A 26200-nucleotide genomic window follows, 5' to 3' on the forward strand; every position below is an offset into this window, starting at 1 on the left:
TCATTCCTCAGTTATGATTATTGAACCATGTGGTAGGTGGAATTCTAGGAATGATCCCCAGCGACATTTTCCCTTGTATCATCTCCTCTTCTTTGAGCGTGGGTGAAAACTATAAATAGGATGATATCATTCTCATGATTATATTTTGCTTTACTGCAAAAAGGAAATTATTCAGGTGAACCAATATAATTTTATGAGACCTTAAAAGTAGAGCCTTCTCCTGGCTGAGGGCAGAGGGAAGGTCAGAGAGGCTTGAAGCATGAGAAGAATTTTTCATGCCATTGCTGATTTTGAGGATGGAGCGAGCCCTGTGCAAGGATGGTACAGTGGCCTCTAGAAGCTGAGAGATCCCCCAGCCTCAGCACTTGCTTAGGACCTCAGTACTACAACTGGTAGAATTTGATTCGGCCAAGAATTCAAATGAGCTTGGAAGCAGGTTCTTCCCCAGAGTGTCCAGATAAGGGTCCAGCCAAACTGATACCTTGATTTTGGCCCTGTGAGACCCTCAGTAGAGGAGCCACCTGACTTCTGACATACAGAAGTGAGATAATAAATGGGTGTTGTTTTAAGCCCTTATTGTGTGGTAGCAATAGGAAATGAATACAAATCAAGTGATTTCACCAACTCTAAGATTAGCCAGACCACACGTCTGGGATAGCCAGTCTATACATACCTGAAATCAAGATACAACACCTTTGATATTTTCATTAATCTGCCAGTTGTTGGTCTAAAAAAAGGAAAGCTACATTTCATATATTTATTACCTTAAGAAATAATACCTTGAAAGTGGATCAGCTTTCTGTTTTCCAAGGCACTTTCATATCTCTTGTCTCGTCTTGTCCTCACAAGAGCCTGGCGGGTCAAATAAGAACAAAGCCTGTAGACACCATTTGCCCAAAGAAAGCAAAACCAGCTTCAGCTCGATATTAGGAAGGCCTTTCAAACAATTAGAACTGACCCACAGTGGAAGGAGCTGGCTTCTAAAATAATAAACATGGCTTACTGGAAGAAAAGGCTATGTGATTGTATTTGAAGGATTTAATGGGAGAAGCCTGGCATGGTTAAAGAGACAAGCCTCTGAGGCCTCTTCCAGCACTAAAGGCCTGTCTTCCCAATAAGCAATCAGACTAAATTGATCCATATTCATGTTGTGGTTAGTTGGTTAAGGCAACAGCTCTTCTTAAAGGATTCCTTCCCATTTTCACAACTGCAGTTTTTTCTGAGGCAGCAGATTTATCTAAATTCCTTTGTACAAAGAAAATACTGTGTGATGGACCCCAGTGACACATGTTTTTAAGACACCAAAGTTTAATAACCTGGCCGAGTTTCACAAACACTTTGCAGTAGAGGCAAGATTTGAACTCAGTGTGTCTGACTCCTGAGTCCTTGCCTTAAACCACAATAGCATGATCTGCCCCCCTCACTAGGAAACAGGAGCAGATTGAAGGAGCCGGCTTAGATGTTTAAAGAGATGGATCTAACAATCTAACTAAAGACCACGGACAGAATCTTAGAGGAGGAGCGTGTGTCCCAAAGAACTAGGACATCCTACTGGCTCAGTGGCCCCCCACACAGAAGAAGGGAATACTCTTTCTTTCTTTTCTTTGTGTTTTCCTCATGGCCCACACTAAAGCCCCACTGTCCCTGCCTTGGTTATTAGAACTCCTTAGACAGCCAGCCCACTTCCCCTCCCTGAACATCAGTCAATCCATCTGTAATTTAAGGGGATTAGATTAGTTGATCTCAGAAATGCCTTCCAGCTCTAGAGTTCTATTATTATGGGCAAATGTATATGTATTTTGACATTTCCCCCCACGTGCTTCTTCTGGCGATAATCAGAAGCTCAGTAGTTGCTCAAAAAGAGATTGACACCCAGTTCTAAGGATTTCTTTTGGGAGATTCTTGAGTTTTCTATGAGAATTCTATTTTTGTGGAACCTTGTGCTTCTAGACTCTCAGATTCCTTGAGAGCCCTGCTGCTGCAGAGAGAAGAAGTCTGAATTGCCCTCTGGCTGACAGAGAAGGCAGCCATGGGACAGAAAGGGGGTGGGAAAGAGAGTGGGGAGGAGAGTTGGCTGGGGGCCAGGATTCCACCCATCCAGGCAGCTGCCTTTCCTCCTGGGGGGTTACAGGGCTGCAGCAGGCCCTCCAGGTTCTGGAAGGAACCTGAGGCTGGCAGAGGTAGAAGGCCTTGGGGCCAGTCTGGAGCCAGAACTCAGCCTAGGAGAGCAGGTACAGTTAAGGCTGCACATGGAACTCTGAAGATCTAGCTACCAGTGTTGGAGAGAAGCATTGCCAAATGGTAACAGTGACCGAGCAAGGTGAGATGGGACCTAGCTTTTCACCTTAACCCTGACTCACCTCACTTCGTGGCCCACCTAAGAGATCAACAACTCTGATGTGAGCTTAATCCACAGGGAAAAGTGAGGCAGCTGCATGAGCCCAGCTCACCAGGAATTAAATGCAGCCAGCCCCCCATTACACAGGAAAACTCCAAGTAGAATCATAATTCTGCATACTCTCCTCTCCACCTGGAGAAACTACCTTCCTGGGTTTCATTTTCAAAGGCTGAGGTAGCTATGGGAATTTCACACTTAATTAAAGGAGAACTCAGGAACTCCAAGTCTTTTCAAAACAATTTTGGTTGCAGTGAGGATGCAGTCACCATCTGGCAAGAAAGGTGTTAGCTCAGAGTTTCTGGTCAACTCTAGCATCAGATTCAGAACCAAACAGAGTGCATTTCAGAGGACCCCTCAGATGTCCCCTCCCCATCTAGCCTGCAAGTTGAAAGCCTCTGTACTGATTTTCTAAGTATTAAAAAGTTAGGTCAATGGCACTGTTTTAAAAGCTTTATTGAGATATAATTTACATGTCTTAAAGTTCACCCATTACAAATGTACAAATCGATGATTTTTAGTAAATTCTTAGACTTGTGCAGCCATTACCACAATCTAGTTTTACAACATTGCTGTCACCCTGTTTTCAGTCCAAACTCATCCTCACCTCCCTTCCTAGGCAGCCACTGATCTTCTGTCTATCTCTGTGTTTTCCAGACATTTCATAAATGAAATAGTATGAGATCTTTTGTATCTGACTTCCTTCACTTAGCATAATGTTTTTCAGGTTCATCCATGTTGTAATATGTATCAGTACTTCATTCCATTATATTGCTAAATTGTATTCCATTGCATGGATGTATCACATTTTGTTATTCCATTCACAGTTGATAGACATTTGGGTTGTTTCCAGTTTCTTAGTGTTATGGATGTTGCTGCTTTGAACATTCCTGCATAAGTCTTTGTGTGAACATACGTTCATATTATCCTTGGGTAATTCCTAGAAGGGGAATTGATGAATCATATGGTAAACTTTACTTTTTAAGAAACTGTCAAGCTGTCTTCCTAAGTAGCTGTACCATTTAACATTCCCACCAGCAATGTATGAGGTTTCCAGTTTTCTCACATCCTCACCGGCACTTGTTATTGTCTGTCTTTTTGATTGTAGCCCTCCTAGTGGGTGTGTCATGGTATCTCACTGTGGGTTTAATTTGCATTTCCCTAATGATCAATGATTTTGAGCATCTTTTCATGGGCTTATTATCCAAAGGCACATTTTGTCATCTTCTTATGAGGATATATGTGGAAGAGGTGTATGACATATATAGTTGGGAGTCACAGTGGAGCACAGTGGAGTGGGAGCTCAGCTGAGCTACTCTGCTCGCTCACCCCATTGTTTGAGGGCTCAGGGAATACTTGCGGGTGAAGTCATGGCAAAAATGAGTCCCAGGGGGCTAGGAACCTTCAGCTAAGCGGAACCTGATCCAGGTAGACTCTAGGAAGGGTCAGGAGCTGGATGGGGGAGGAGAGAGGGACAAGCACAGTCCTACTGTGTCTGGCATCTTAGTCTGTTCAGTCAGCTATAACAAAATACCAAACACTAGGTGGCTTATAAACAACAGAAATTTATTTCTCACGGTGTAACTGGACAAGGCCGGTACGGAACCCAAGTTCAGCTGCTCGCCGCTCGACAGGCCAATTCGAGAGACAAGTGTTGGTGGAAAAGGAAAAGTTGCTTTATTCAGGAGCCCAGCAACGTGGGAAGATGGTGGACTAGTGTCCTAAGACCATCTCCAAGTTGCCGGTTCGGAGACAAAGGTTTTAAAGGCAGCGTGAGAGTGAGGGAGGGGGCTGCAGGGAGCCTGGTTGGCTTGTCCTATTCGTGAATTGGTTGGCATCAATGTGAAGTTTCGAGTATCACCAATCATCTGGTTTCAACCGGTCTGGGCTCTAAGTGCTGGCGGTTGGCAATTTTCACCTGGTGGGGTCTGCTTCCGGTAAGAACAGCTTGGGGGGGGTTGTGTCGGGCCTGTATCTGTAGCTTTCAGGGGCCTGGGTGTTCGGGACCTGCTGTGGGGCTCGTCTAGAGTCTAAACTGTACCAGTTTCCCGGTCCAACAGGTATTCTTTGTTTCTCCATCTTCACATTTCCTAATCATTAACTCTTGAGCCAGCCTTTGGAGACTCAGGGGAGGCCTGGGAGACTAAAGCAAAAGGCTGTTATCTTAAAGGACAGGGACACAGGGGCTTGTATGCAGTTTCAGTCCCCCCTTTGATGCCCCTCAATCTTGAAGGGAACAGGTGTTGGACGAGAAAAGGAATAATGTTTTGGGTACAGAGGTTAATCATTAACTCGGTAGAGGAACTCAGTTTTCGGGGGACTTGACCTCAACAGTTTTGGACGCTGGGAAGTCCAAGATCAAGGTGCCAGCATAGTCGTGCTCTTGTGAGGGCCCTTTTTCTGGCTCACAGCTGGTGCCTTCTCACGGTGTTTTCACATGGTAGAAGGGGCAAGGACCGCTCTACCTTAATAAGGCACTAAGCCCAGTCATGAGGGCTCCACCTTCATGACCTCGTCACCTCCCAAAGGCCCCACCTCCTAACACCACAGTCTTTGGGGGTTAGGATTTCAACATATGAATTTAGTGGGGACACAAACATTCAGACCATAGCACTGGACAAGTGAAAATAGCTCTTCATGAATGGACTTAAACATAGTGGGGCTGGGGGGAAGGAACCAATGAGAAATGAGCTAGAGAAGTAAGCAGGGGCAAGGTCAGGAAGGGCCGGGCTGAGAGCCCCTGGTGCCCTTTAGGGAGGGAGCATCATGACCAGATGATCCTTTAGAAGGTTCCACCCCCAGCGCAGAGGGGAACAGAGCTGGGGGCTCTGGGCTTTCCTTCAAGAAGCTGTGCCAAGTCTCTCACGGCCTTGAACCTCAGTTCTATCTCCCTAGGACCCAGCAGGGCCAGAGCTATTTGTGGGGCCACCTGTGGCACTGAGAGTGACCTCCACCCTCCTGTGTTCGGCAGGTGCTACATCACCCTCACCCAGTCTCTGCACCTGACCATGAGCGGGGCTCCAGCAGGACCTGCAGGCACAGGCAAGACAGAGACCACCAAGGACCTGGGCCGAGCGCTGGGCATCATGGTCTACGTGTTTAACTGCTCCGAGCAGATGGACTATAAGGTACAGGCCCAGCGTTGGGGGGACTAGGAGCTGGGCCGCAGCTTCATCCTCGCCACCCTGGTCCAGCTCAGAGGCCCAGACAGGGACGTCCCTGCTCCTTCACAGGAGGCCTGAGGACCCTTGCCCTCAGGAGCTTGTGGACCTCCCTGTAAACTTTAGCACCGTGGAATCCACTTCCACTGATAAGCTTGGCAACCACAGAGAGATGACTTCACCTCTGGGGTCTTCCTTTCATCATCTATAAAATGGAGAAGCTGAACATGTATCCAAAGGCCTAAATTCATTATTTGACCCAGAACCACAGAAAGGCTCATAAGTGGCTGATATAAAAATCTTCACATAAAAGTCATAGATGTGCTCTTGTGGAAAAGTGGGCATTTCCCCAGAATTTCTACAAGGGCAAAATATTCTAGGTTTGGCTTCCAAAGACATACTAGAGTAACCTCTATTCTTAGCAAGAGGTACACAAAGACAAGTGCAAGGGTAATGTTCTTCATCCAGGCACTCATCATTTTTACATTTTTTAATGTATTCCAGGCTCTGTGTCATAGAGAAATGAAAAAGAAACAAGAGGCCCATTAGGTCACTTCTGTGCTAGCGACGTTCTGCTCACAACTAGACCTTATTCAGATTCTTTTTTTTGAAAAATGCATAATAACAGATTGTCTCACTGTCTCATTTCTGTTTTGTTTTATTGTATATATTTTTGTAAACTGCCCTTAAGTTTCCTTTTGAAAATAGGATAGCAGGTAAATAAATTTAGAGTGGAAAAAGAAAACATTTGCACTAAATAGATCAAATATTTATATATATATGATGTGATATATTGCCTGTAAAATAAATTTTATTAAAAAATAAATTTAGGGGCTTCCCTGGTGGCGCAGTGGTTGAGAGTCCGCCTGCCGATGCAGGGGATGCGGGTCCGTGCCCCGGTCCGGGAAGATCCCACATGCCGTGGAGCGGCTGGTCCCGTGAGCCATGGCTGCTGAGCCTGTGCGCCTGGAGCCTGTGCTCCGCAACAGGAGAGGCCACAACAGTGAGAGGCCCGCGTACCACAAAAATAAATAAATAAATTTAGAGACTGCAAGATAATACTTTCAGTTACCACGTATAGAACTCTGTAAATGAGACTGATCTGCTATAACTTTAATAATTTCTCTTGTATATAAAATTCTGCTGTGCAGAGTTACAGAATCCTATAGCATCATGTTTTCTCATATAAAGCAAACAAAATGAGGATTCAGACCCAAAATAGCTGTCTTCTCATAGTTACACACTAAATTTTAATATGGTTGCCTTTATTGATCAACACATAAAGATACTGTTTCTCTTTAAGCAGGCTGGAAGAAAAACGATTTTCTTCCCCTCTAAAGGAACAAGCTAAACTTTAAGGATTACTTTAAGTTTCTAGATTCTTCTAGAGTTGATCAATGGCAACACTGCTGAGTTAAATATACTCTTCCACCCAACATTCTGGAGGACACACTCATTTAGATGTGGAAGACCTGGGGTACTGATTGAAGAAAATCAGCCAGATTTCTTCTAAGTAATGCTTAACATGGGAAATAGCAAGAGATGAGTTGGCCCCGTGGCCAGAGGTCACTAAGGTCATTTTACCCAGTCCTCTCAAAAATGTATTACTGGGCTTCCCTGGTGGCGCAGTGGTTGAGAGTCCGCCTGCCGATGCAGGGGACACGGGTTCATGCCCCGGTCCAGGATGATCTCACATGCCGCAGAGTGGCTGAGCCTGTGAGCCATGGCCGCTGAGCCTGCACATTTGAGCCTATGCTCCGCAATGGGTGAGGCCACAATAGTGAGAGGCCGGCGTACCACAAAAAAAAAAAACACAACTTATTACTGAACCCTGACCCCACCAATTCCTCTAAGAGTACAGGGTGAAAGGAGGAGTCTGCCCTTAATTTGTTTGAACTGTGCAAAGCTTCAGTCATGTGCGTCTAGTACAGACACAGATCAGAGCAAGAACAGTAGGTATAGCCGTAGTGAGATACAGCAAAGGTAAGGTGATCCCTTCCTAGACACCAAACATCCTTTGTAACCAAACAGCCTCAATAAGTAAGCAGTTTGCAAACCTCCTCTTCCCTTTGTTGTCCAGCTATTTGGAATTATTTTTATCTCAGAGTACATACCAGCAATCAATTTATTGAGTATCACCATTGCTCAGCATCTGTTGGGAATCATGGGAGGATATCAGAGATAGATAGGTAGGTAGATAGATAGATGATAAAGAAAGAGAGAGAAAGAAAGAAAAAGAAAGGAAGAAAGAAGGAAGGAGAAAAGGAAAGAAAAACATAGGCAGGTCAACAAATGACAGAGATGAGAGAGATAATAGATGAATGATAGATATAAATAGATAAAAGATAGATGATAGATAGATAGACATATAAGAGATAGATGGGTAGGAAGGAAGGAAGGAAGGAAAGGAGGAAGGAGCAAAGAAAGGAAATAAAGATACGTAGGTAGATAGATGACAGAGATGAGAGAGATAATAGATGAATGGCAGATAGATAGATAGATAGATAGATAGAGTAAGCATAACCCAGTCCATTAGGAGAGACAGGAACGATATATGAAATAATTAGGGGAGATAGCAGACAGCATTACCCTGAGTGCTAATGCGTGTTCTACGAACTCTAATCCCTGGAATGCTCCAGAGCTATGGGAGAGCCACCAAGTGTGCTGGTCAGAAAAGACATCGTGGAGGAGGTAAGAGCTGAGGTTGTTTAAGGTTGTTAAGGTTTGGATGAGCACCAAACAGGGCGTGCGACATTTTAACTCAACCCCACCCACTAAAACATCAGCTTCAAAAACAGGACCGAGTTCTTTGTGCAGTTGCTGTCCTTCCCCTGCTCCCTGTGCTGACTTCACCCTGAGCTCTCTTCACAGGGTTTGTCTGGGGCGAGGAGAGGAAAGGAGTGAAGGTCAGAAAGAACCTTCACCAGCGTCACTCACAGCAGCCCATTCTGTTTCAGTATCTCCAGAGAACAAGCTAGAAACAAACATGGAACCACGGTGGAGTCCATTCGAGTGGCTTGGGGAACAGGGGAGGCTGGGAGATGGGGTTGAGCAGGGAGAGGAGGAACACAAGACCACTGGGAAGCTCTGACCTTGAGGTGTCAGGCCCCAGAAACGCTGCAGGCTGCAGGACTGAAGCAGGAGCGTGATGAAGACAAACGGTCTTTAGGGAAGACTCCCTAGGCAGCCAGATGAAGGGAGACAGGAAGAGACTGGAAGTGGGGGGAGGAACATTTTTAGGAAGAACATTGCAGTCGTTCAAACCAGAGAAGCAGAGAAGCCGGATGATGGGGTAGCAGAAACGGAAAAGAAAGATTGAGAGGCTTGAAAAAATTAAATGATACTTAGTGAACATGGGGAGGGTGTGGGTCGGTGGTGAAACAGAGGAGGAGGAAAGAGGAGAGTTTGGGCTTTGTCAAGGACCCTCACAATCCCCTCTGCCTCAGGAATTCTGTAGGGAGGCGTTGGGTAATGGGGTGGACTCAAGAACTGTGTGGAGGCTTGGGGGAAAGGGTTAGGGTTAGGGTTTGCTTTACTCTACTAGTGCTGGTTGGAAAACCCGTAAAACTAGCCACTTTCTCTGGAAATAGTTGCTGTTTTAGTGCTAAGACATTCTTCATATTATAGCAGCAATACTTTCCCCCTGGACCTCAATCTGGAGAGGCTATTGCTGAAACATCAAATGACTTTGAATCTGAAAGTATCTGGAATTCTGTGACTTCTCCATGGCATCAATACTATAGAACTCCCACTCCTTGAGAAACCCTGCTCTCTACGCTTCTGAAACATTATCCTTCCACAATTCTATCTGATCTTGCCTTCTTGATCTCATTTTTGACCCCCTTTCATCACTTCAAGTTTTACTTTTATACGGATGACTCCTGAATCTGTTTTCCAGCTTAACCCAAGTTCTGGTAGTGTCTTTAACTAGGCAGTAGAGGCCTCCGTTTGGATGCCCTTCTCTCATATTCGGTCAATACTCTTCTCAGACAGTTCCTGCTGACTCCCTGTTTCCTTCCGGCCAGGTTCCTCATCGCATCAATACTAATCATCTTATTTTTCCCCGTAGGCCAGGGTGGACATCTTAAGACATCTTAATTGTTTCCTGTCCTTCCTTCCATCATTCCAATCAGTCAGCAATGTTTATACTTCCTTCAGCAATGCTCTCGCCTCCAGGCCTTCAACCTTATTCTGAGAGCCCTTATGCTGTCCCAGAAACTCACCATCTTATGGCAAGGCAACAGCCCAGCCCAGCCCAGCTAACGGTACCGTTGTGCTGTTGTGGTGACATCTTAATTGTTTCCTGTCAAAAAACGGGGCCACATGGAGTTCTGGGTTCTGCTTAGGCCCTTGGGGGTAAAGTGTGGGGTGACGATTATCCCACTATGGAAACTCTACTTTCTTCTGTTTTATGTATTGGATTTCCATTTGATGAAAGGTATCCACAGCTTTAAAATGTTTTAAAACCACTGTTAGCTGGAGAAGCATGGATTTTGATTCTCAAAACTCTGACTTAGTGTTTATAACCTTTGACAGGTGGCGATATATATATAATGTGTGTATGTGATATACATATATGTAATGTGTGTATATGTGATAGTTGACAGGTTGTTTCTTGTTTGTTTGTTTGTTTGTTTTTCCTTTTGCGGTACGCGGGCCTCTCACTGTTGTGGCCTCTCCTGTTGCGGAGCACAGGCTCCGGACGCACAGGCTCAGCGGCCATGGCTCATGGGCCCAGCCGCTCCGTGGCATGTGGGATCCTCCCGGACTGGGGCACGAACCCGTGTCCCCTGCATCAGCAGGCAGACTCTCAACCACTGCGCCACCAGGGAAGCCCCAGACAGGTTGTTTTATTATTTTACATATATATATATATATATATATATATATATATATATGTGTGTGTGTGTGTGTGTGTGTGTGTGTGGCAACCTGTCAAATGTCATGTATATATGGCAACCTGTCAAATGTCACAAATACTAAGCAGAAGTTCGGGAATATAAGTATGTCATATAAATGAAATATAAAATATATATTATGTTTTATTATATATACGTGTATATATACATATGTATACACACACACACACACTCATGAATATAATACGAGCAATATCCACCTGCAGAATTTTTTGAGCACACAAACACAATGCCTAGAACTCATGTCACCTCCTCAGGGAGACTGACTTCTCAATCTGAAATAGCTACATGTCCATTACATCTCAATAAAACAATGAATAAATAAATAGCCACATTACCCTCATGTTAAGACTCCATTGGGACTTATCACTACTGATAGTTTAGTGTTCGTTTTCTGTTTTCCCCGTTAGGATCCAAAACCCTGAGGATCGGGTCAATTCTCCCTTGTTCAGGGCTGAATCCTCATGACCTAGGACAACCCCTAGCACATAGCACAGACTCAGAGTAGATTTGTTGCATGAATAGAGAAATCACTTAATTCAAGGAGCTTAGTAAAAGGTGGGGTTGCTTCTTCCCTCTGTTTTCAAAGTCTGCCCTGCATCTAACCTAGCTTATGTGATGTTAGACTGGGTCTCCTAAAATACTGATTTAATCACGTTTTTCTCTGCTCCAAACCTCCAAAGATCTCTTATAATAATTCAAGCCTTTTCAGAACCATGACCCTCTTTATTAAATCAACTTTCATGCCAAAATGACACCTTTATTTTTCTCTGTACATACCATGACTTTGCTCATCCTTTGTCCATAATCCTTCCTCCTCCTGGAAAGCCCTTATCCTTCTGCTATGCCTGCACAGATACTGTTATCTTATTAAGCCATGATTCCAATGTATGTTCTGAAGATACCATGTACTTCTGTGAGATATCAATACTCCAGATCTTCTGGTTCTGTTCTTGTGTTCCTTCCACTACGCTAATGTTTGCCAGAATGCGTTCTGAAAATCAGGGGTCACATGAGAGAAAAAAAAAATCCTAGCCATATAACAAAGTTGAACTAATTTAATTTTGCCTGACTTCTCAGGGCCCTTAAAATGCCCTTATACATTGTAAATTGACCAAAGTGGGTTATAGAAAGCAGTGTTTTCCAAACTTGATTTACCAGAGAATCTTGTCTTCAAGGAGCATCTCCCAGCTTTGGCATTCCATGAAATAAACTTTGGAAAGTGCTGTTGTAGTACTATGTGAAATTCACTTCTTTGGCAAAATGGATCCATCTAGAGCACTTTGACCCACCCCTCTCTGAACTGCATAACATTTGTGATCTATATTATCCATTGGAACCACTGCTCATGTAGCAATTTTCCTGTTTTATTTGTATGCCTTATCTCCACAACCTAACTAGAAGCTCTTAGAGGGACTGAGCCTCTCTGGGTCTAGCACGTGTGCTATGCATGGAGCAGATAGTCAAAAACTGCCCACTGAGTAAATGAATGGACTTTTCGACTATTTGCATGTTCTGAGCACATCAGTGATGTTTCCTTGCCAATGGCCTTGAGTGTCTCCCAGCTGTCTCTCCCTGTATATGGCTCCATGGTTTACTAGTTCACACTGAATGGCCAGAGTGGTTTTCACTTTTAGGACAGATATACCATCTCCCATCTGAAATTATCCCCTTACTCTCATTTAAAAAGATTTACCTGTAGTTTATTTCCAAAAGAAGTTATCCCTTCCCACCCACATCTCCAGCTTCCCATCACTCTGGGAAACCTGGGTATTTTGCATGAATTCAAAGAGACAGACGTAAACTTTTTCATCAGCACATGCCGAAGGCTGAGTGGAAGGATTTTTGTCTGTATGGTGCAAGAAATGTAATATTTTATTCGTTTCCTGGGATTTTGAAAGCTACAGAATCAATACAAGCCTGATGACATTTTAAAGGGATTTTGGTCGAAGTGTCTTGAAAAGGTTCTGTTTGATCCCATGACTTATGTTGGCACCCAAAGCCATCAAAATTTTAATTGTCCTTGAAATTTTAATACGAGTTTCTAACCAGTGGTCTTTAGGGAACTGGAAGTTCTACAATAAAGGGGATGAAAAATTACTTAGATGCGTAACAGTAAGCCCAGCAGATAGTAATTTAATCTTTGTACATTTTGTTGCAGTCTTGCGGCAACATCTACAAAGGCCTTGCTCAGACTGGTGCCTGGGGCTGTTTTGATGAGTTTAATCGAATCTCCGTGGAGGTCTTGTCAGTGGTGGCTGTGCAGGTATGGGGGCCAGAACTTGATGGGAGCGCTGTGATCTTCGTGCCAAGCACTGAGGACTTGTACATCCTCTTGCTTTTACCCTCTCCTCATCCACTTGCCTCTACCCTTTCCCCTGTTGCATTTCCTGACCTTTCTTCCACCTGCTAAAATCAGGCCTGGGTACAGGATATGGGTATTGTGCTGGTCCCTACCAAGATGGATCCATTTACTGGCCATGATTTTCCATTTCCTCCTCTGTAAAACAGGAAGAAAGAACATCCATGCACCTGCTTCGTAGGGGTAAGAAAGGATCCAAAAAGATGGCAGAGCCCAGCTCCTTAGAAGAGGCACAGACTTGGGAAGTTGTCAGACCAGGACTTGAAATTCAGCTCATCCGTTTCCTTGCTGAGCATCCTAGCCAGGCGCCCCACCTCCCTCAGCCTCGCTCACCTAATTATGTACAAAGTGAGGGGGCAGCATGAGTGTTGTTGGATGAAGAAAATCAGTTTTTGGTTAGATTTCCCCTAAGCATGGCACTTGTCTTTCAGGTCATCCAGGAAGCGCTTACTAAACACCTACAGCGTAGTCAGTGCTGTGCTCAAGGCCAGTGTGAAGGGTCCCCAGTTGAATAGGACACTATTCCTAACTTCAAAAATCTTGAGTTCTTGAGACACTCTTCAATGTTCTAGATGTGATTTGATTTCTGTTATCTTGAAGCCAGGCCTTGAAAAGATGGAGAGGATTTGTATTTGGGTAAGGATCCCATAGACAGTGGGAGCAGCAGAAAGAGCGGGGGTAGAAAAAAGTGAACAAACCTTTGCTGAAAGTCTGCTTTGTACCAACTTGCTGATGCTTGTCTGCATTGTTTCTTGGTGAAGCTCCTGAAAGTTGCAGAAATGTAGTTTCTTCTCTTGTTCCCAGGGGTGATACGGGGCCTTCCCTTTCCTTAGGGTTGTTTGATTCAGTAGGAGTAGGTAGAAGAAGTAAGTCACAGAGCTGCCTGAACACCCTGTCAGCTGAAAACCCTTGACTGGCTTGGTTCACAAGAGCTGATTGTGCCGTCACATTGGCAGCCTGACGTTGGCTACCACGGAAATGGGCAAATCCTACAGGGGCATTTTTTTTTCCTGGAGAGCTGGTTGTTACACGTTTACCAGCACGCCTCTGCCTCGTGAGAATATGAGGCCGGTGTTGCCAGATCTTTTACATTTTAAGGAGAAGCTGAGAGTCCAGATTTTTATTAAAAATCTCTAGATTTCTAAAAGTTGGCAATTTATTTAATCAAAAACAAAACCTGAGCTGAACAAACAAAACACGTCCACTAACTGCATTCACCTGCAAGTAGTCACCTCACAACTTGGAACCAGGAATGATGCTTCTGTAAAGACTGTTTGAGTTTTGTGATATAAGATGTAGAGTAAAAGAAAATGAACCTTTCTTGAAGTACTAATTCTAGGCCTAGAACGGTTCTGAAAATCAAGAGAGAAACATAAGCTTCTTGCCACAGTGTCTATTGGGATCGATAACCCATAATTATTTCTACCCATCTTTATGTCCACCTCTTTCGTCTTTGCTTTTATGATTTTCTGCCCCCTTTCCTGGCTGCTTGCCACAGCTTCTGGAGAGCACTTCTTGTTCTCATCAGCTAGGCTGTGCTGCTGTTACTGCCTCACTTAAACCCAGGACCATTCATCATGAATAGTCACACCTGTGGTGTCCCGATATAGCACCCAGTGCCTGGGGTTGCTGACGGGCTGTCTCCATGTGTCCCCACAAGGAGCCCAGGGGAAGAGCAAAAGGTGGGAGCCACAGCAAGGTCAGCAGAGACCTCTTCTTGGGCTCCAGAGGTATAAACAAGTTCCACATGGAATTCGGCTTTTAAAAGAAGCAGGTTCTTGTAGAGTGGAGTTAGCCAGACAAGGCAGGGGAGAAGTGGTTGTGTGTGTAAGCTCTGAAACCACACTGCCAGTGTTCAGTTCTGGTTCTGCCACTTTACTAGCTGTGTGACCTTGGGCAAGTCCATGTCTCAAGTTCCACATTTGTAAAGGGAGTTAATAATATTAGTACCTACTAGATGCAGTTGTAATAATTATTGAGTTAACATATGTAAAGCACTTAAAACAAAGCCCTACACATAGTAGGCACACAATAAATGTTAGTCTCTGTTATGATGGTGATGGTGATGGTGGTGGTAATGGTGGTGGTGATGTTGATGGTGGTGGTGATGGTGATATGATAATGGTGATGACCATGGTGATGGTGGTAATGGTGGTGGTGATGATGATGGTGATGACCTCGATGATGATGATGGTGGGGGTGGGGGTGATGTTCATCATTACTATCATTATTACCTGAACCCTGCAGGAAATGGGTTGAAGAAAAGTAGAAGGCTGGAACACAGCACAGGGAAGAAGGGTCTACTCCCTGGTCTCAGCAGTCTCCCCTGCACTGTTCACTCCTTCTCAGCCGGCCAGGCTCTGGCTATCTTAACAAACTTAACAGTGTCCTAACCGATGAGGCAGTGCCCAACAGCCACTGTCCCCAGTGCATAGTAGACAGATGCTGTGGATTTGCCTTACAGTATTTTGAAATTGCCAAACACAAGGTCAGTGATGAGTTCAAGATTAATTCCCTTTTGCTTCTGGAATTAAATGAAATAAATTCAATCTGGAATTCCCTGATGCTTCCACACTCTCGTCTAGGAATACATCATAGGAAACATTCTCAAGAAAGTGGTCTGACAACAACCTGGGCAAAATCTGAGCTAGTACCATTTAAAATCATAGACCCATCCAAGGAGAAAATTGCACTAACTTCACGCTGCAATCCAGGCTGGCATATTGGTGCAGAAGCTGCACCAGCTGTGACAGTTCTACCTGCCTTACCCCTCCTCTCCTGCCTCTCCTCCTTTCCTCTCCTCACATGTCTGTGCCCCTCTTCCCAGTAACTTCTACAAAAGTGAGCATGCCTCGGTATTCTTGGAGGTAGAAATTTTCACGTCTCTGTCAGATTGGTCAAGCAGAATTGCATATCCAATTGGGAAAACTGTGGCAATTCCAAGAACAATTACTCTGTTATTTTTAAAACGTATAAGTTACTACATACTTTTTGGGGGAATTTTGCCACTACTATTGCAATCAGCTCCCTAGGCCTTGGGTTATCTGGGCCAGGGGACATGTGCCACTACTCTGTACCTCCAGCCCCTGGTCCCCCTCCACACTGCCTGGTCAGGCATCCCTGCCACTTTGTCCCTTCCACAGGTACGAGCCCTGGCAGTGGGCTGGGCTGGGGCAGCAAGTGGCTAGAAGCAGCAGAGCAGCTAGCAGGAACCCGGGAGCCCATCATAGCAGTGTTCCAAGTACTCAAGGAGCTGAACAAATGCTAGCCTCTCAGAGCCAAGGGCACTCCCATGTAACACCCTTTATATAGGAGTTTAAGGCCTAAGGTAAAAACATAGAAATATTTTTTTAAATGTTAAAAGTGATGAGTGGTTTGTACTTCCTGAAGGCAGCAGACTCTGATCTGCCACTGCAGAGAGAAGCATGGAGTGAGCCAGGCAGGATTTTAATAATGCATGGCATTTGGGGGCAAAGGCTGGAGAAGAGAATGACCCCAGGGGACCACAGAATGAATGGGCCTCTTCCCTAGAATGTAGGGGGGCAACGTAGAGGGGTGTGGAGAAAAAGCTGAGAGGAGGAGCATAGCCTAGGGCTAGCCGATGACCTCCTTAAAATTTATCACCTGCGGGTAAGATAGGATGACTTTGATTCTTCACCAGTGTGTCTGATGCAAGGCCCTAGCTGGGTGGGAGGGTATAGCGGCAGAACCGTCTGTGATCACCAACTTCCAGTCTTTGGAGGGAAAGATGTCATTCTTAAGATATCCAGTCAAGCCACTGTGGTCAGACAAGCACACATGGCTTGTGTAGATAGCAGAACTGATCATTTGATGTCAGAGCTGGGCTGCAATATAGAGAAGTAAGACCTACACATGCATCTAAAATATAAGGCAGGAAGGAAGTTCCATTCAAGAGGTGCAGTTAAAGCCTGTAGAAACTGAAAGAAAGTGAGCCCATCTAGTCAAGAGGCAGTGGAGGGTCATGAATTGGAATGGGGCATTGTGGTCCCGGGGCAAGGCCACTCCTGAGAATGGACAGTGGAGGTTGCCGGGTCGGGTGGTGGCAGCTAGCCCCGTGCTGCTCCAGCGGCGGACCAGCAGCATCAGCATCCCCTGGGCACCTGTTAGAAACGCAGACTCTCAAACCCACCACAGACCTGCTGTAACAGAATCTGCATTTTCACAAGACGCCCGGTGGGTCATAGGCACCATGAAGTTGGAGACAAGCTGCCCTGGGTGCGGTATTCTCCACCCTGGTTGCACGTTAGAATTGCCTGGCAATTCTGAAAAATAGCAGTGCACAAGTTCACAGTCTCCACCCCAAAGATTTTGATTTCATTGGTCTGGGGCAGGACCTAGGCATCAAAGTTCAAAAAAAACCTTCCTGCGTGGTTCTCATGTTCAGCAAACATTGAGAACCAGAGTTGAGAGGGAGACTGTGAAGTAAAGAGAAAATGCTTGAGGACCGTGGAGCTTGGGTTCACACCAAGACCCACAGGATCAAGCCTGGCTGGTCCAGGCGAGTGGGCTGCAGGGACATGTCCTCTCCATGGCAGGTGGGGCAGAAGGATCGGAAGACTCAGGCTCCTTGAGAGGTGGAGGGGGGGTCAGTCTGCAGGTGTGAATGGAGACACCTGGGCAGAAGCAAGTACGAGTAGAAATCAAAGAACTGACTGGACTGCAGTGGTTCTTGGACTTCAGCATGCATCAGAATCACCCGGAGGGCTTATTAAAAGATGCTTTGTTGGACCACACCACCAGAATTTCTGATTTGGTCAGTCTGGGCTGGGGCCAAGAATGTGCATGCGAATCTGGTAGGACCCAGGGACACAGGTGTGGAATGGTGGACAAGTCACTTATATCTTCTTGGCCTCAGTTTCCTCATTGGTAAAATGTTTGGTCCAGATCATGGTTTTCTCAACTTAGGCACTAAGGCTGTCTTGGGCCTGAAAATTCTTTGTTGCAAGGATCTGTCTTGTGCGTTTCAGGATGTTTAGCTACATCCCTGGCCTCTACCCACTAGATGCAAGCAGCAACCTCCCCCCTAGTTGTGACAACAAACATGTCTCCATATGTGGCCAAATGTCCCCTGGGGAGGGCAGGTGCAAAATCACCCCCAGTAGAGGACGCTGGTTTCTACATAGCTCTCCATTTTTGCTTGTTTTCTTAAGGGGTGGAGAAAGCACCTTTTTTATTTCATGGAAACCTATGTCTCTAAATTGTAACAAACACGATTATTTTCAGAGCAAAACAAAGTTCTCTGAAATGATATATATTAGATGAGGAGCTGTGTGTGGCTGGCAGTGTTCCTACTGGTAGAAGGCCTTGTGGGGAAGTGGCTAAAAGTATATGCTTTGGCCCCAGACTGCCCGATTTTAACGCAGGTTGCCCCACTTACCAACTGTTGGACATCTGGCAAGTTTCATTTTTCTTTTAACTTTTTATTTTGAATTTATTTTAGAATTGTAGGAAATCATAGAAAACCAATTACAGAAAAGTTGCAAAATAGTATAGAGTTCCCTCATGCCTCCCCTAACGCCTGCATCTTCCAGGACTGTAGCACAGTCTTCACTGCCTTCAGCCTCAGTTTCCCCATCTATGAAATGAGGATCCACCTGTCTCATACAGCTGTTGAAAGGACTGAATGGGTTAATTCATATAAAATTCTCAGAAGAGCGCCTGGTACATACTAAGTGCTCAGTAAATGGCAGTTATTATTCCGCTATTGTTCCCCGTGGCCAAAGTGATGAGTCTCTAGTGGGGAAACGGACCCCCACGAGTGAGGAGTGTACCTGGCACCTTAGACACAGTCCGTACCTACTTGTGTGTGCACCTCCACCTGGCTGGGCTGCAGTTTAATCCGTATGATCCTGGTTCACCAGCTTCTACCCACCCCCCACCCCACTGCCTCCTGAAGGACCTCTGGACTTTACCAGGCCCCCTGGACCCTGGGCACTGTTACAGTCCAGTGGCTTGTTCTGTGGACCTCAGCTGCTTTTAAGGCAGCAAGGAAATGCCAGGCAGACGGCCTCCTGTCCTGCGTGAGCCGGGCCATCAGAGGCTGCTCTCAGCAGTGAGGCTCCAGCCTTAACTGCCTCCTCGAGTCTGTCCAACACTCTCCCTCAAGAGCCCCCGCAGAATTTTACACAAAAGCACAGATGCTGCAAGTCCTACAGTGCCTCACAGATTCTCACTGAGCGTGAGGTGTCTGGGCCTCGGGGTGCAGGAGAGAGTGCTGAGTCAGAGCGAGTGGCAGAAAGGGTCCCGGGCTCTGGCCTTAGCCCAAAGGTGTCAGAGCCATTTGCAAGTAGTAATGAAAGTCCCTTCCCTACTCCACCACAAGGAGAGAGCTCTGTATATTTTACAGGTGGCAGGACCGGGGCGGAAGGAGAGACCCCAGCCTTCCCCACTCGCAGGCCTCGCGGGGTGATGAGGGTGGCGAGAGGCCCCATGGCCCAGCAGTGCTACGAGTGCCATGGGAACCAGCAGAGCCCAAGCTGTTTGGCCAACGTGCTGGGTGCTGGAGGCTGCCTCTGCCAGGACGCACTGACATGCTGTGCGCGGAAAAGACGTTTCAGCTTCCAGCTAACTGCTGTGAGCTCAGGCGCGTTCTGTCATCAGAGCTTCACTTGGGAAAGCAGCGGAATCCCAGCTGTGGACCCGCCGGGCACTCTGGCAGATACCGCCCTTCTGGGCACTGGAGAGAGCCTCGCCCGCGGTGGATGGCCCAGTGGCCTTCAGGCTCTCTTCCTCTCTCTCTCCTTCTCTCTCTCTGTCTCTGTCTGGCTGTGTGGCTGTCTCTCTGGTCCAGCTGTCTCTCTGTTTCTGTCTCTCTCTTTTATAAGTGTTCCAGCTTTAATTCTCTCTGTCTCTGTCTGTCTCTCTCTTTCTTTTGTTTATGGTCCAGCTCTCTCTCTCTCCCTCCCTCTCCTTCTCTGTATCTCTGTCTCTCTCTGTCTCTATCTCTCTCTGGTACGTGGTCCAGCTGGCTCTCTGTCTCTCTTGTTTAAGATCCAACTGTTCCTCTCTCCTTCTCTCTTACATACACTCCAGCTGTTTTTCTCTGTGCTTCTCTCTCTCTCTCTCTCTCTCTCTCTCTCTCTCTCTCTCTGCCTTTCTGTCTCTGTCTCTGTCCCTCTCACTCACACACACACACACACACACACACACACACACATATCCCTGCAGCCCAACTCCACGGAACCCCTGACTATTCTAAACACCCTGATCACAGCTGATATGCATGGAGCCTCATTCAAACCTTTGCCCTGGCCCCAGCTTCCTGGCTTTGCTCTCAAGAGCCCTGAGAGGCTAGAAATACTTAGAGACATTCCAGGCCTGGCTGGACAAGTGAGCCCCTTTTGTCTTCCCTTCTTCTTTTGCTGATCATTATCACACACGCTTTTCCAAAGCACCAGATGTTCATTTCTGTCTCTCCTTCCACTGCTATAAGTATGATCTAGAATCTAGATCTAACTAGTCCACCTTCAGCTTATTAAATCCCCTCCGGCTCCAGACCACGTTTAAGGAAAAGTCTAATCTCTTCAGAAAGGCACGCATAGCCCCTGGGGATCTGGCCCAGCCTCCCTTTGCTTTGTCCCCCGCTCCTCACCATACCCTCCATCCCTATCGGAGTCGCCTGTGTTTTCCAGGTTCATTCCAGAGATGCAGATGGAGGGGTAGCCGAGAGGGTTAGATCCAGATGAGGACACACTGCAGTGATGGCGGCGGTCACATCAAGAGTGCCCATGTTAGCTGCTATTTTTGAGCGTTTTCTGTGTGCTAAACTCCTTGCGGACTTTATTTCATTTACTCCTAGAACAAGCCTAGGGGGTAGGTCCTAGCGTTCTCTCCACCATGTAGCAGCTAAGAGCCCAGGCTCCAGAATCCACATGCCTGGATTCAGATGCAGACGCCAGCACTTAGCAGCTGTGTAGGGCTCAGCAAACTACTCTACCTCTTGGGATGATGGTACTAAAGAGCCCCGGCTCAGAGCATCCTGGTGAGGATCACATGACATAATACAGAACAATGCTCAAGACAGCGGTCAGTGTGGACAGGACTGGCGGTCAGGGTTGTTTGCTGTTCACCCCCAACCTCTTAGGCACCATGTGATAAGTGTGGATATGGGGATACGGGTGGCCAGATTTCTTTTGGACATGCACCCAGTGCCCATCGGTAAAGAGCCCAGGGCTCAGTCACCAGTCCTGTCCTTCCATGAAGGGGGGCCCAGAACAAGTGTTTGTGTTGTGTGACCACAGCGTCCCAGCCTTAGCTACCGCTCCGCCGCTGGTACGCAGAGGGAGCATTTTCCGATGACTTGTTCACCAGGTAAAAAGCATTCAAGATGCAATTCGAGATAAGAAGCAGCGGTTCAACTTCCTTGGAGAGGAGATTAGCCTGAACCCTTCTGTGGGCATCTTCATCACCATGAACCCAGGCTACGCCGGCCGCACGGAGCTGCCAGAAAACCTCAAGGCTCTGTTCAGGTGAGCGTCTGCTCTGCCCCATGCAAGGGCCCCAGAGAGAAGCTTCTTTTATTTTTTCCACTGAAAATGTATGACATATGCATTAAAAGAAATGTGGAACATATAAAAAGGTAGATTTTACAAAACCACGTTTAATGCCATCACCAGTAAAATTATTTTTTGCTTAATTGTGTTCTTTTCTTTACAGGCATATAAAGTCATGCATTTGTAGTCTACGTGTGTGGTCTACACACAGTTTTGTATTTTCATTTCATAGTCTATCATAATCCTATCATAAATGGTTTCTTCTTCTGTTAGGTATTCTTAAGAAATCTCATTTCATGACTGCATTTTATTCTATCAAATGCATGGTCCACAATGTAGTTAACTAGTCCACAGTAGTTAAATGTAACAGTTAAAATAAATTTATTCATCATGGTATAATATACATAAGTATTTTTTTTGTATGCATGATTGTTTTCTTTGGCTAGCTTCCCAGGAATGGAATCGCTGGATTAACAGGGAGGAACTTCTTTAAGGCTCTTGATACACATTACCGAATTGCTTTCTACAGAGAGCTGTGCTGAATGACCGCCTCACGGGGGACACATGACAGCACCTCTTTTATTTCACCTTGGCCACCAGTGGATATTGCCACGCTTTTAAATCTTCTTGATTGAGATAAGAAAGCACAAAAGCATTTCCTAGCAGGGGCTGGAGTCTTCGTTCTTTTTTCAGAAAAGAGAAGTCAGCCCAACAAAGAGAAAGCTGAAAGATCCTTCATGGCTTCTGATTGTCTGTCTACTGAACTGGTACCTGAGTGGGAGGCTGTGAGAGCGAAAACAAAAGCTGTCTGTCTCGTCTTTGGACTGAGACCCAGCGCTCTCTGTTGCAGACACAGAGGCCCAGGAGGCCACTGGAAAGCTCCCTGTGTCCTTCAGTCCCTCACTTTCACTGCTCCAGGGGTGGGGCGGTACCTCCTCCTTCAGGCAGGTCCCCACCTTAACCAAGAATGTCAGCAGGCTGTGGGAACTGGTGTCACAGAGTACTATACTGATCACTATTTGCTTATGCAAAGTATTTATTAAGTAAACTGTGTGCTATGAACAATACTGGACAGGGGTTATCACCCTGATAAGAATTATTCCTCACATTTTTTCCCCTGAATTTAAAGGGAACATATACCCATAGAAGAAAATTTGGGGGAAAAACAGAAAAGTACTTGTAAAAATAATAAGTACAAACATCTACTTTCACATTTAACTCTCACAAAAACCCTATGAGGTAGATACTATTAGGATCCCCCTTTGAACTGTGAGAAAACAGATTCAGCAGATTTCCCAGGGTGGTAACCGTAGTTACTAAGGTTAGCTAGTAACCCAATTAGTAAGCAGCAGAACTAGAGTTTGAACCTAGGCAGTCTGATGCCAGACTCTGCTCTGCCCACCCCAGTCCTATCATCCAGAGAAAGTCAGTGTGACCCCTTGCCACCTGCCTTCCAGTATTGTGGGGGCAGAGTATTTCTTTTCCAAACTTGGGATCAGACTCTATAGAGTTTCGTACCCTGCCTTCATTAATTAATGTTTTCCTGTGTCATTAAATAGTTTTTCTTCTACAGCATTATTTTTCACAGCTGCATTGCACTCTGTTGTACGGATGCATATTTAACCTTATTTTAGGTTACAAATTAATTTTGAGAATCTAAGTATTTCCTTGCTCCTTTGAATTTGAATCTAATTTAATATAATATAAGGGGAAAATGTACTTGAATGATATGTTTTTGAAAATTTTATATCAGTGTAGGGAAAATGCAATTAAAGAAACGTAACAACTTTAGTCTCCTATCACATACCTAATGAATTAATTTTAAAATTAACTAATTTTAAAATAAAATGTTTCTAGACCTAGAGGGGAAAAAATCACAATAAATCCTTATATATAGACAAAAATCCCCTTCTATAGTCTCATATTTGCCATTTTGTGGCAAAGTGGGGTTCATAGGTGCCTACTTCAGACCTCAGAATTACGTACTGACATTTGTATGCAAATAAGCATAGAATAAGTTTGATCATCTAGACTTGGAGGAGACAAGTTTTGAGGAGGAGAAATAGATTCTCATTTTCTTGCAGGTAACAAGAGAGACTCTATTCCTCAACCTTAGCCCCTGATCTATGATAGAAGATCACTAATTGGTAATCTGCTAATTACTGAGGCTTTACTAATCTGTGCCTTGTATAAGGCACACTGGACCCAAGTTATAAGACTTGCATTGTAGCCCCACCTCTGTCCCCATCTGCTCACATCATCCATCACCTTGAGCAAGAGAGTTTACTCCCTTTATCCTTACTAACTCATCTTAACATTGAAAGTCTTCAGTGAAATAATTGCTAAGGTCTCAGTTTTCACACTCACACATGCCTCCGTCCGTGATCTCAGCCAGTGTCTCTTGTCTTACAAGCTCCCCTCCACTGTGGTTGGGACTGTCTCAGCCCTCTGTCTTCCTTACACAGGCCTTGCGCGATGGTTGTTCCAGACTTTGAGTTGATCTGTGAAATCATGCTTGTGGCAGAAGGATTCATTGAAGCACGGTTACTAGCCAGGAAGTTCATCACCCTTTACAAGTTGTGCAAAGAGCTTCTCTCTAAACAGGTACAATCCCTGGTTAGACCAGGCGACCAGTTGTGTGTGATTGTCCCATCTCCGGACGGGTTCTGGAACCAGTGTGTTAGGGAAACATTAGAACCTTCTCATAGAGAGTCACTGTGCCCATAAGCATATTACATGCTCTAGAAACATCTATAATAAAGATTCATGTTCATTTTCTTAGCCCAGCATTAAAAAAAAACACAACGATTTGGGCACAGAACTCCCTTTTCAGTAGAATACTTAGCAGCACCTCATAGATCACCAGTGTCCCATGAGAAACATTGCAGTGGTGAATGAAAGCCCTTGGAGGGAGTGGTCTGTACCTGAAGGAACGAGAGATGGGAGGAGGGTGGGGGAGAGAGAGTCAGGCATTAAGCAGCACCGTGCTGCTCATTGCTGCTGCTCCTTAAGTGTGGCTTCTGCCCAGGGCCGGCCCCCTTCCAGAAGAGACCTTACAACATGACCCAGAGCCTCCAAGGTTTATGCCTTAGATGGAGAATTTCTTGGTGTCACGGACAGCCAATCAAGCTTCCTGGGCGTTCCCAATGAGCTTCTCTTTCCTTTCGGGTGTTTACTTGGGTCACCTTTGCTGCCACAAAGTGAGCTCTCTCAGTCCTGTGAAATCTGTCCAAAATGGATTTAGGAAAAAAAAAAAAAAAAAGAAGCCACCTCCCCTGTTTTCTCAACACTTCCCAGGCCCTGGCTCACTGCATCCTCTCTGTCGGTTCTCAGCCAGCAGTGGCTTCAGCCCAGTGACTCACGTTCCCGTCTCGATCCCAGACTTCTCTGTTGAACTCAAAGCCTGTATATTCAGTGGTATGCCACAGGTCCCCTGGTTGTCTAAAATACACCTCCAGCTCAGTATCTAAAGCCAGTGGTCCTGCCAGCTCCACCGCAGGCCCACTGCTGCATTCAGGGCTTCAGGAGAACAATCGCTTACTCACTTGCTGATTCTGGAAGCCTGGAGTTATCCTTGACACCTTCCTCTTCCTCAGCCCCACATTTAATCATGAATGAACGGCTGTTCTTTCTACCCTGTGGATATTTCTCAAATACTTCTTTCTTTCTACCACTTTTGTTGCAAGCACCCATGTCTCTTAGTTGGAAGTTCCTCTCTGCTAGTTTCTCTACCTCTACTCTAGTCCTTCATGTCTATTCTTTAGCCACCAGCTGGAGGGGTCATTTAAAAATGGTACTCATTGTACTTAGGATAAAGACCAGCGTCCTTATCACTGTCTGCAAAAGACCACGTGCGGCCCTGTCTCCTGCCTCTTCCGAGGCGCCAGGTCACAGCCCTCCCCGGGGTGTGCTCCTGCACCTGCGCTGCTCTTTCAGTTCAGTGTACGATGAAGGCGAAGGACACGGTGGCTGCGCCTGGACTAAGGATCAGACTTCCCTGAAGAAACAATATCAAGGAAGGCCTGAGGGGACTTCCCTGGTGGCACAGTGGTTAAGAATCTGCCTGCCAATGCAGGGGACACGGGTTCAAGCCCTGGTCCGAGAAGATCCCACATGCCATGAAGCAGCTAAGCCTGTGCGCCACAACTGCTGAGCCTGCACTCTAGAGCCCGTGAGCCTCAACTACTGAGCCTGTGCTCTAGAGCCCCAGAGCCACAACTACTGAGCCCACGTGCCACAACTACTGAAGCCTGCGCGCCTAGAGCCCGTGCCCTGCAACAAGAGAAGCCACCACAATGAGAAGCCCGCGCACTGCAACGAAGAGTAGCCCCTGCTCGCCGCAACTAGAGAAAGCCCGAGTGCAGCAACGAAGACCCAACACAGCCAAAAATAAATAAATAAATAAACAAAAAGTTGAAAGAAAAGGAAGACCTGGGATCCAGTCAAGCCCAGATGAGGAGGAAGTGCAGTCAAGGCCGGAAGGAACGGGTTGTCCCCAGCCTCAGGAGTGGGGTCCTGAGTCAGTTTTATGTTTCTGCGTTCCTTGCACACTGAATTGTCTTCTGTAGCAAGCATCACAGCTCTAATTAAATAACGACCTGCTGTGAAGCAAGTAGCAGAGCTGGGACTTGAACGGAGGTCTGTCTGGAGCGCACGCTCCACCCCCTCCTCACCACTCCACTCCCAGCCCTGGTGTCAGCAGTGTGCTCCACCATCCCACGAGCCTACACTCAGAACCTGTGACCTCTGGGTGCCTCCTTTGACAAAAATTTTAAGGAACTTTTTTTTTTCTCCTTTTCTCAGAGTTTGAAGGCCTCTTTGAGGCAAGTACGCTCACCTTCGGCCACCTC

The 26200-nt window shown here is 45.9% G+C and overlaps 1 protein-coding gene across 1 annotated transcript in view; it reads left to right on the forward strand.

Annotated features, from left to right (window-relative positions):
- Nucleotides 1–26200, forward strand: part of DNAH9 (dynein axonemal heavy chain 9) — a 300462-nt gene that overhangs the window by 102790 nt on the left and 171472 nt on the right. The window contains 4 exon segments of the mRNA XM_065896659.1: nt 5367–5523; nt 12637–12741; nt 21169–21326; nt 23816–23954. Of these exon segments, the coding sequence (XP_065752731.1) occupies nt 5367–5523; nt 12637–12741; nt 21169–21326; nt 23816–23954 (559 nt within the window).

The sequence above is a fragment of the Phocoena phocoena genome, chromosome 19 (genome assembly GCF_963924675.1).
Source record: "Phocoena phocoena chromosome 19, mPhoPho1.1, whole genome shotgun sequence".
In the NCBI taxonomy this organism is placed as follows: domain Eukaryota; kingdom Metazoa; phylum Chordata; class Mammalia; order Artiodactyla; family Phocoenidae; genus Phocoena; species Phocoena phocoena.